Source organism: Primulina tabacum, chromosome 6 (genome assembly GCF_025594145.1).
Source record: "Primulina tabacum isolate GXHZ01 chromosome 6, ASM2559414v2, whole genome shotgun sequence".
Taxonomy (NCBI): Eukaryota; Viridiplantae; Streptophyta; class Magnoliopsida; order Lamiales; family Gesneriaceae; genus Primulina; species Primulina tabacum.
This window is the reverse complement of record NC_134555.1, coordinates 8,340,280-8,351,517: the sequence shown is the minus strand read 5'-3', so window position 1 is coordinate 8,351,517 and position 11,238 is coordinate 8,340,280. Positions and strand designations below refer to the sequence as shown.

At 38.1% G+C, this 11,238-nt stretch overlaps 2 protein-coding genes across 2 annotated transcripts; both read left to right on the top strand.

Moving 5' to 3' along the window:
• Positions 1–6,018: 6,018 nt before the first annotated feature.
• On the top strand, positions 6,019–6,654 carry LOC142549999 (secreted RxLR effector protein 161-like). The gene has a single exon (XM_075659243.1). The coding sequence runs from the start codon at positions 6,019–6,021 to the stop codon at positions 6,652–6,654; it is 636 nt and encodes a 211-aa protein (XP_075515358.1).
• Positions 6,655–9,372: 2,718 nt separating this feature from the next.
• Positions 9,373–10,831, top strand: LOC142549096 (malonyl-coenzyme:anthocyanin 5-O-glucoside-6'''-O-malonyltransferase-like). Its single transcript, XM_075657859.1, has one exon. The coding sequence runs from the start codon at positions 9,398–9,400 to the stop codon at positions 10,766–10,768; it is 1,371 nt and encodes a 456-aa protein (XP_075513974.1). The 5' UTR covers positions 9,373–9,397; the 3' UTR covers positions 10,769–10,831.
• The last annotated feature ends 407 nt before the right edge of the window (positions 10,832–11,238 follow it).

Genomic DNA, 11,238 nt, shown 5'->3' with positions numbered 1-11,238 from the left:
TCAAATATCTGATTCTTTTTCTAATGACTCATTATATTGTTCAAAGAAAATAGGTTATAGTGCACACACACAAAGCCTGCGCATTTGCGTGATTATAATTTCTATAATGTGCGCTCGTAATCTCCTAATTCATCGACTGCTCATCCAATCGCTTCATTCTTGATCTCAGACAAATTGTCTGATTCCTATAAAGACTTTGTTCAAAATGTGTCTATAGTTCTTGAGCCTCAAGACTATTCCCAAGCTGCTGCAGTACCTGAATGGCAACAGGCCATGGAGGAGGAGTTGCAAGCCTGGGAAAGGAAAGAGATTTGGAAAATTGTTTCTTTGCCCTCGAGTAAGGTTCCGGTTGGGTGTAGATGGGTTTAAAAACGAAATTCTTAGCTGATGGCACTTTATATCATCATAAAGCGCAGTTGGTGGCTAAACGTTATACTCAACAAGAGAGGGTGGATTATCTTGAGACTTTTTATAATGTTTCAAAGTTGTTATAAGTTGAAGTCTTGTTGGATTTTAGTGCGATTCATAATCGGACTTTGATGCAGTTGGATGTGAAAAGTAATTTTTGCATGGTGATTTGTGTGAAAAAATGTATGTCTTTTCCTCCGGGGGTATAGTAGAAATGGGGAAACATTGCCACCAAATGCAGTTTGTAAGCTACACAAGTCCTTGCATGGACTTAAACAAGATTCGAGGCAATGGTTCTCAAAATTCTCCTATAATTTGATAAGACATGGCTTTGTTCAATAACAGTTGACAACTCGTTGTTACATGTACTCACAGTTCTGTTTTACTTTGAAGGACTTCGGAACTCTAAAATATTTCTTTGGTATTGAGGTTGCTCGTTCTTGACTAGGAATTTTTATTTGTCGTCGTCATTATGCGCTTCAATTTCCAACTGATGTGGGCTTTCTTGGCTGTTAGCCTCGCATAACTCCGATAGATACTAACCTGAAAAACTGAGTCAAGATGATGGTGATATTCTTTCAGATCCTCTAGTGTATTGTAGTTGGTTGATTGATTATATCTCACGAGTCACGCCCTGAATTGTCATACTCCATGAGTAAGTTGAGTCAGTTTGTATCCAAGCCCCGAACGACACATTTGAAGGCTGCATATTATTTATAATTCTTTGTTTCTCTTCTGACCTATTTTTTTAATAGAGGAGAGAACAGAAAACGCGATGTCGCGCGATATAGAGTTCATAACCAATATATAGATAATGTCATCATTATCTTCTGATAATTCTGTTTTAAATCATCATAAAAATAGAAATTATTCTTATGTCTCTACGCATTAAATGCCTAGATACATTAAAGTCTAATAACCAAAAACATTAGTGGACCAATTTATTTTGGGCTTAACTTAGTAGACAATCCACAACACAGAGTTATTCGCATATATGCCCAAATAAATAAAATTGATCCAACATCTTGGAGTTTGAAGAAACGACATACTATCTCTAGGTCCTTAGTTGAGGTCGAGTATAGATCCATAGCCAATGCTACTTGTGACGTACTTTGGCTTTTATCATTTTCGCGTGATTTGGGGGTTCATCTTGGCAAGCAAGCGACATTGTATTGCGATAGCCAAGATGCTATTCACATTGCCTCGCGCGTAGAACTTGAGTTTCATTTGGTGTGGGAGAAACTACAGGCTGATGTTATCAAGATTATGGATGTCTCTCCAAATGCTAAATTGGCATACCTCCTCACCGAGTCTCCGATATTTGTGTTGGATTGAAGGTATGGGCTTTTAGGCTTTCCATGTGAGTGAATGGAAATTTGAAAGGTGGGATTGTCCCACATTGAAATAATAAAGTGGTATAGATAAGTTTATAGTGTGTTATACTTTATGGAGGTGTAACAAAGATTGGTCAAGAGGCTCTCTCTCGCGTCGGCGTGCAAATCATGGGCCCAATTTGCAGTGTAAAAAGGCTTGACTTGTGTGCAAGCGTACGAGCGCGACCTGGATGCGTCGAATGTCGGACTGATCAAGGCAAAAATCGCCTAGAAGTTTATGCCATCTTTTGTTATTTTTTTTGGTTGAGACATTTCATATGCCCTTGAGACCTTTCGCATGGCTTGGCTGTTGGTGCTTCGTATGCCCAACCTTTGGTGCTTTGTATGCCATATTTATGACAATCTTTGGCCTTTCATATGGCTTGTATAGGTATGTATAAATAGGAGATGTGCCAAGGTCAGAAAAAAGAGATCGAAAAATCCATTTTCTCCTACTGCTACAATACTTCTGCTATAGTACTTCTACTTGTTCTGTTACAGTACTTCTGCGACAGTACTTCTGCTTGTTCTGTTGCAGTAATCCTTCTGCGACTTCTGCTATAGTACTGCTTCTACTTCTTCTGCTTCTGCTCCATTCACTTATAAAGTTCAGGTACTGCTTTTGTTCGCTAGCATAGTGCTTCGTGCTGCAATTCTACTGGTCTGTCCGTTGTATCCGGGAAACAGACGTCCGCTGAAACCTCGGAGCACATACCGGAGGGGGCGAATCTATTTTAAAGAAACTGTACAAGCTACAGGCCTCGGTTTGATTTATTTAAGCATTGTAATCCTTTTCTGATTCACTACACAGATTTGCTGGTTTTACACATAGCTATCTGTCCTGTTCTATTCGATATATTTTGAACAACAAACTTAAAACAGATTACTCATTACGTGGTTGTTTCAGATATCGCTACTGAAACCAGCGTGCAAAGGGAAACTGGTCAAGTTGTCCCTACTGTGCCTCAGGTTGTCCCTCATGTTACCCCACGTGTTGCTGCGGTTACTGTCCCAGCCAACCACGGTGAAAATCCTGAGAAGTTCACTGGTGTGGACTTCAAGAGGTGGCAGCTGAAAATGTTGTTTTACTTGACAACACTGAACCTGGCTAGTTTCTATTCAAGGATGCTCCTAACCTGAAAGAGGGTGAGGGAGATGTTGAATCCGTCAGTGCACGGGAGGCTTGGAATCATTCTAATTTCCTATGCCGAAATTAAGTGCTGAATGGATTGGCAGACTCGCTGTACAATGTGTACTGCGAAAAGAAGACAGCCAAAGAGCTATGGGAATCCCTTGACAGAAAGTACAAAACCGAGGATGCCGGGGCCAAGAAATTTCTTGTAGGCCGCTTTTTGGATTTTAAAATGGTGGATTCTAAGCCGGTTATCAGTCAAGTTCAAGAAATCCAAGTGATTCTTCACGAGATTCACGCCGAGGGGATGACGTTGAGCGAATCATTCCAAGTGGCTGCTATTGTTTAGAAGCTACCACCAGCTTGGAAGGATTTCAAAAATTACCTGAAGCACAAGCGAAAGGAGATGAATGTTGAAGAGCTCATTGTTCGACTTCGCGTCGAGGAAGACAACAAGAGTTCGGAAAGATGACTGTTTTATCCTGTTGCCGCTAAGGCAAATGTTGTCGAGCATGGTCAAGGCTCGAAAAAGAGAAACTTCTCTCCCTCCAACAAAAAGTTGAACCTCAGACCCAAAGGAGGCATTTCAAAGAATAAGTTCTCTGGAAAATGCTATAACTGTGATGGCATGGGTCACAAGGCATCTGAATGTAAGAAGCCAAAGAGAAACCGAGAGGTGAATGTGGTAGAGAACATATCTCAAGAGGTTTCAAACATGAACCTTTGTGCTGTAATATCAGAAGTTAATCTGGTGGATTCGAACCCAAGGGAGTGGTGGATCGACACTGGTGCCACTCGCCATGTTTACTGGGACAAGGAGATATTTGCAACGCTTGAGGAATCGGAAATTGGTGAAAAACTATTCATGGTAAATTCCGCCATTTCTGAAATCAAGGGTCAAGGAAAAATTGTCCTAAAGATGACATCTGGAAAAGAACTGACTCTGAACAATGTGCTGTATGTACCTGACATCCGCAAGAACTTGGTGTCCAGGTCGCTTCTTAACAAGCATGTTTTCTGCATTGTCTTTGAGTCAGATAAAGTTGTTTTGTCGAAAAGTGGAATGTTTGTTGAAAAAGGTTATGTTTGTAATGGGTTATTCAAACTCAATGTAATGGCTATTAAGCCTGTGATGAATAAAGTTAATACTTTTACTTACTTGCTTGTGTCTTCTTGTTTATGGCATGGTAGACTTGGACACGTTAATTACGATACAATTCGTAGACTAATTAACATGAAAAGCATTCCTATATTCCAAATTGATAAACAACACAAATGTGAAATTGTGTTGAGGCAAAACTAACAAGATCATCTTTTCGAACTATTGAAAGAAATAGTGAACCATTTGATCTAATTCACAGTGATATATGTGATCTAAAAAGTGTGCAAACTCGTGGTGGAAATAAATACTTCATCACTTTTGTTGACGATAGCACAAAATTTTGTTATGTGTATCTTCTTAAAAGTAAGGATGAAGCTATTGACAAATTTGTCCAATTTAAGAGTGAAGTTGAAAACCAACTTAGCAAGAAAATTAAAATGCTAAGAAGTGATCGTGGAGGTGAATATAAATCACCATTTTCTGAGTTTTGTGCTTAACACAGTATCAAACATGAAAGAACTGCACATTATTCTCCTCAGCAAAATGGCATTGCAGAGAGAAAGAATCGACCTTAAAAGAAATGATGAATGCGTTGTTATTAAGTTCTGGTTTACCACAGAACTTGTGGGGGGAAGCTGTTCTAACAGCTAATTATTTTTTAAATAAGGTACCCCGAAAGAAGCAAGATAAAAGTCCATACGAGTTATGGAAAAGGTAGAAGTCCTTCTTACCAATACTTGCGAGTGTGGAGTGTCTTGCCAAGGTAGCAGTATCCACTCCAAAGAAAGTAAAGATAGGACCAAAAACTGTTGATTGAATTTTCATTGGATATGCTCAAAATAGTACCGCGTATCGTTTTCTTGTACATGAATCTCAAATACCTGATATCACAAGAATACGATAATGGAATCAAGAAATGCTTCGTTCTTTGATCACATGTTTCCATACAAATCTAAGGAAGAACCAAGTTCATCCAAAAGATTTTACGAGACATTTGATAAAGAACAAGAGCTTGATATTGAATCTAGACGTAGTAAGAGAGCTAGGACTGAGAAATCCTTTGGTCCAGATTTCATCACTTTCATGATGGAAAGTGAACCTCAAAGCTTTAAGGAAGCAATGAGTTCATCTGAGGGACATATATGGAAAGAGGCTATCAATTCCGAAATGGAATCAATTTTACAAAACCATACGTGGGAATTAGTAAATCTTCCTCCGGGAAGCAAACCACTAAGCTGTAAATGGGTTTTCAAAAGGAAAATGAAATCAGATGGAACCATAGATAAGTATAAAGCCAGATTGGTAATTAAAGGTTACCATCAACGTGAAGGTATTGATTACTTTGACACATATTCTCCTGTATCGAGAATAACCTCTATTCGTGTGATACTTGCGATTATCGCCTTGCGGAATCTTGAAGTACACCAAATGGACGTAAAGACGGCTTTTCTAAATGGAGATTTAGAATAAGAAATTTATATGGAACAACCTGAGGGATTTTCTACGACTGGGCAAGAAAATAAGGTGTGAAAACTGGTGAAGTCTCTATATGGCTTAAAACAAGCACCAAAGCAATGGCACGAAAAGTTTGATAAATCCATGATGGAAAGTGGATTTAAATTCAGTGAATGTGACAAATGTGTATACATAAAAAACACTGAAAATGGATATGTCATTTTATGTCTTTACGTAGATGACATGCTTATCTTTGGTAGTAATGATAAGATGATCAAATCCACCAAGAAGTTATTGAACTCAAGATTTGACATGAAAGATTTGGGCTTAGCCGATATAATTCTTGGAATTAAAATCAATAGAACATCAGAAGGGCTAGTCCTAAGTCAGTCACATTATGTTGACAAAATACTTGAGAAATTCAATAATGATGACTCTGCATTGGCTAGAATCCCGATAGATACCAGTTAGCATCTATCAAAGAATCGAGGTGAGAGTATGTCTCAATTAGAATACTCTCCAGTCATTGGAAGTCTGATATGTACTTAATGAGTTGTACAAGACCAGACATAGCTTATGCAGTAAGCAAATTGAGTAGATTCACGAGTAATCTAGGAGTTGAACACTGGAAAGCAATTATCAGATTGCTAAGATACTTAAAGTACACTTGTGATCATGGACTGCACTATACCAAATATCCTGCTGTTATTGAAGGATACAGCGATGCAAATTGGATATCTGATATGAAATACTCAAAATCTATAAGTGGATTTGTATTCACTTTAGGAGGTGCAGAAATTGCGTGGAAATCTTCTAAACAAACTGTAATAGCCAGATCCACAATGGAATCTGAGTTTATAGCTCTTGACAAGTGTGGTGAAGAGGCTGAATGGCAGCATCACTTCTTAGAAGATGTTCCAGGATGGGAAAAACCAGTGCCGGCTATATGCATACATTGTGATAGCCAATCTGCGATTGGAAAGGCACAAAATAAAATGTATAATGGTAAGTCTAGGCATATACGTCGTAGATATAATACCATTAGACAACTACTCTCAACTGGAATTATCTCTGTTGACTATGTAAAGTCAAAGGATAATATAGCGGATCCGCTAACCAAGGGGTTAAACAGAGAGTTAGTCGCGAAATCGTCAAGGGGAATGGGGCTCAAGCCTATAGAATAAATTGGTGCAAAGGAAAACCCAACTTACGCTGACTGGAGATCCCAAGAACTAGGTTCAATGGGACAACCTAATCACACTAATTTGGAGAATCACTGTGGGGGTTATCCCTAGTCCATTCCTATTATAAAATAGTAAACGTTGAGGATAAGCTTGCGGCTTTTAATGATTATGATGAGAAGCAATATAGAATCACCTATGTGAGAGAAAATTGGGACCGCTTTGAAGGAATTGCATGGCTCAATTCTAGACCCTCTCGCAGAACCAGGCGTGTGTTCATGGCCAAAACGAACACAATCATGAGAACTTAATAGTATCAGAGAGAGTCTTGTGTGAAGTATATCACAATTCACACAAACTAATGTACAGTTCAAAGACATCACGTCTACTATCAACCAGTGAATTAATATGCTTTCACAAAGGAAGGTTCAAAGGGTAACACCTACCTATCTTATGCAAGACTCAACTGTTGAACTTTATCAGAAAATCTTTTCATATAACTTTAAATTCTCGTTCATGTGGGGGATTGTTGGATTGAAGGTATGGGCTTTTAGGCTTTCCATGTGAGTGAATGGAAATTTGAAAGGTGGGATTGTTCCACATTGAAATAATAAAGTGGTATAGATAATTTTATATTGTGTTACACTTTATGGAGGTGTAACAAAGATTGGTCAAGAGGCTCTCTCTCGCGCATGCCGGTGCAGGGGGGTGCAAATCATGGGCCCGATTTGCAGTAGAAAAAGGCTTGACTTGTGTGCAAGCGTACGAGCGCGACCTGGGTGCGTCGAATGTCAGACCGATCAAGGCAAAAATCGCCTAGAAGTCTATACCATCTTTTGTTATTTTTTTTGGTTGAGACCTTTCGCATGGCTTGGCTGTTGGTGCTTCGTATGCCCAACCTTTGGCGCTTCGTATGCCATCTTTATGACAACCTTTGGCCTTTCGTATGGCTTGTATAGGTATGTATAAATAGGAGATGTGCCAAGGCCAGAAAAAAGAGACCGGAAAATCCACTTTCTCCTACTGCTACAGTACTTCTGCTTATTCTGCTTCATTACTTCTGCTACAGTACTTCTACTAGTTCTGCTACACTCCTTCTGCTTGTTCTGCTGCAGTACTCCTTCTGCTTCTTCTGCTACAGTACTGCTTCTGCTTATTCTGCTTCTGCTCCGTTCACTGATAAAGTTCAGGTACTGCTTTTGTTCGCTAGCATAGTGCTTCGTGCTGCAACTCTGCTGGTCTACCCGTTGTATCCTGGAAAATAGACGTCCGCTGAAACTTCGGAGCACATACCAGAGGGGGCGAATCTGTTTTAAGGAAACTGTACAAGCTGCAGGCCTCGATTTGATTTATTTAAGCATTGTAATCCTTTTCTGATTCATTACACTGATTTGTTGGTTTTACACATATCTATCTGTCATGTTCTATTCGATATATTTTGAACAACAATTTGTTCGTTTTCGTTGTATTTTCCCAAGATGGGAGTTCGAGTCGTAGCAGTCGCTACTCAATCCAAGATCTATAGCAAGATATATAGTTGCAATTTCTCCTAAATTTTTTTTTCAAATTTGTTTTTGTTCATGATAATTGATCATATATCGCTTGAATCAATTACTTGTTAGAGCAACAAGAAAATTTGGTCGTAGAATTCTAAGATCGAGTTTTTGGAGTAATTTCCTCTTTAAATTATTCATTATCTCTTAAATTGACCATTAAGCTTTAGTAAATTTCTAGTTACTAAAGATTTTACGGCGGACTAACTTATTTATTATTTATAAATTAATGATAATGAGAAATGTATTATTTTGTGATTGCGACTTGATTTATTGTTTTTTTTATTGATGCATAATCAATCATTAATAACCTAAAGCATGAAATACGACATGCCATTTTCACATGTGGGGATTTTCACGTGGGGATTGGAGTTTGGTGCCAATTCCAATCAACCCATAAAAGAAAAAAATCCCATGCGTAAACGTGATTTTACAACCACTTGGTTGGATAAAATAATATAATGTAACTCGGAAATAATTTTGGTGAATGATTTCTCAAATATTGTAATCTTATTGTAACAAACTATCATAAATCAAAAGCTACTTTATTATGACAAAAACTTGTGTGAAACGGTCTCACGGGTCGTATTTTCTGAGACGGATATCTTATTTGGGTCATACATGAAAAAATATTATTTATTATGCTAAGAGTATTACTTTTTATTGTGAATATCGGTAGGATTGACTAGTCTCAGAGATAAAGATTCGTGAGACCGTCTCACAAGATACCTATTTTTACATAATTAAATCGAGGCGGACTACATATAGATAGGCGAGCGTCAAGTGTTTGTATATATATATATATCTATATTATTTTATATTATTTTATTAAGTTTGAGACAATTGAAGTAACTAACTTTAGTGTCATGCTCTGTTTTAATAATTATATATATTAATAAAATATTAAAATTTTAATTCAAGTTATACGTAGTTCAATGGATATAGTCATTGTTTTTTGGAGTTTATGTTATAGGTTCAATTCTCACTAGATCATTTTTTTATTCTTTTATTTTTTCATTCTCATTTAAATATAAATGAAATGAATTACAAAAAATATTATTTTTATTTAAATATTAATTTTATTTAAATATTAATCAAATTAATTATAAAAAATATTATAATATCAGGCAACGAATATGTGGATGTACTAGTATATATAAAACCAACGTCCCTCAACCACACATGAAAGAACGATGACAACCCAAATCGAGAGCTCCCAAATCTCGCCGCCACACGGCGAGATTCCACCGGAGATATCATTTCCGCTGACATATCTCGACCTCCCATGGTTGCGTTTTCACCCGATCCGACGCCTTTTTTTCTACGATTCCACTGCTTCTAAATCCAGTTTCTTGGAAACCCACATTCCCAAACTCAAGCAGTCACTCTCCCTCACTCTGAAGCATTACATCGCACTCGCAGGAAACATTTTATTCCCCCTAATCCCCTCTGAGAAGACGAGATATCGTTATGTTGTGGGGGACTCTGTCTCTCTCATGGTTTCCGAATCAACTAACGATTTCGATAGCCTGGTTGGATATGGTGTGCGTGATGCTGACCAGTTCTACGAATATTTACCTCAGATGCCGCCCGTAAAAGATGAACCGGGATTCAAAATAATCCCTGTTCTGGCTATAAAAGTTACGCTGTTTCCAGGCAGGGGAATATGCATCGGTATCGCCAATAGTCACGGAATCGGCGACGGGAGTTCCATTGTGAGGTTCATAAAGGCGTGGGCTTCAACCAACAAATTTGAAGGATCTGATGAAGAGTTACTGATTCAGGCTCGTAAATACGCGCCTTGTTTCGATCGAAAGTTTATCAGGGATCCCCTTGGAATCGATGCTATTTTTTGGAACGAAATCAGACATATCCTCGTTCACTCTTCTACTTTTCCATTACCCACGAAAAAGGTTCGCGCAACATACATCCTGCATGAGGCTGATATCAAGAAACTAAAGGATTTGGTTATAAGTAGGATACCGAGGTTGGTTTACTTGTCATCTTTCGTGGCTGCATCTGCTTATATGTGGTCTAAAATGGTGAAATCAGGAGATGTGATCGGTGAGGAAGTTGATGAAAGCAGGGACGAATATCTAGTTTATTCTATTGATGTGCGGGCAAGAGTGGATCCCCCGGTGCCTGAGAATTACTTTGGAAACTGTGTCGCTGCCGGAGTGGTCAAAGTTGGGCGTGGTGTGTTGGTAGGGGATGAAGGATTCTTTCTGGCTGCGGAAGCCATTGGTGATGACATACAAAACAGGGCGAATAACAAGGAACAAGTGTTGAAAGGTGTTGAGAATTGGCTGTCGGATTTCAAGAAAATGCTGGGGGGAGGTTTTCTTGGGGTGTCTGGATCACCGAAATTCGACTTGTATAACATGGATTTTGGATGGGGAAAGGCAAGAAAGACGGAGGTTGCCTCCATTGATGGGGAGAATCATTCAATGTCTATGTGCAAGCCGAGAAATTCTGAGAGGGGAATAGAGATTGGCTTGTCTCTGCCCACCCAAAGAATGGAGGCTTTTGCAGCTCTCTTTGCCCATGGATTAACACAATTATGAATATAATATGATTGGAATTCAAGCTCATGTTTTCATTCAATAAAATGAAGTTTCCTTACTGAATTGAGCAAGTTTTTTTAGAAGGTTTCTATTGATTGAGATCAATTTTAGATTCCAGGGAAAAAGTAATTGTCATGTTACTGAATTCCAAAATGAATAATACATGAGAATGGTAGGATAAAAATTTGTGTGAGACGGTCTCACAGATCGTATTTTGTGAAACTAATATCTTATTTGGATCATCCATGAAAAATATTACTTTTAATGATAAGGTTGCGTTTGGTACGTGTGATAGGATAAGTAAATGATTAATAATTAGAGTGATTAAAAAATGAGATATATGGATTAATAGTATGGTGAGATAAATAACATGGTGTTTGGTATGCTTTTAAAATGATGGATTAATTTTGTAAATTTTATTGCAATTACCAAAATGACCGAAGTGTTAATTAAATATATATTCTTAAAAT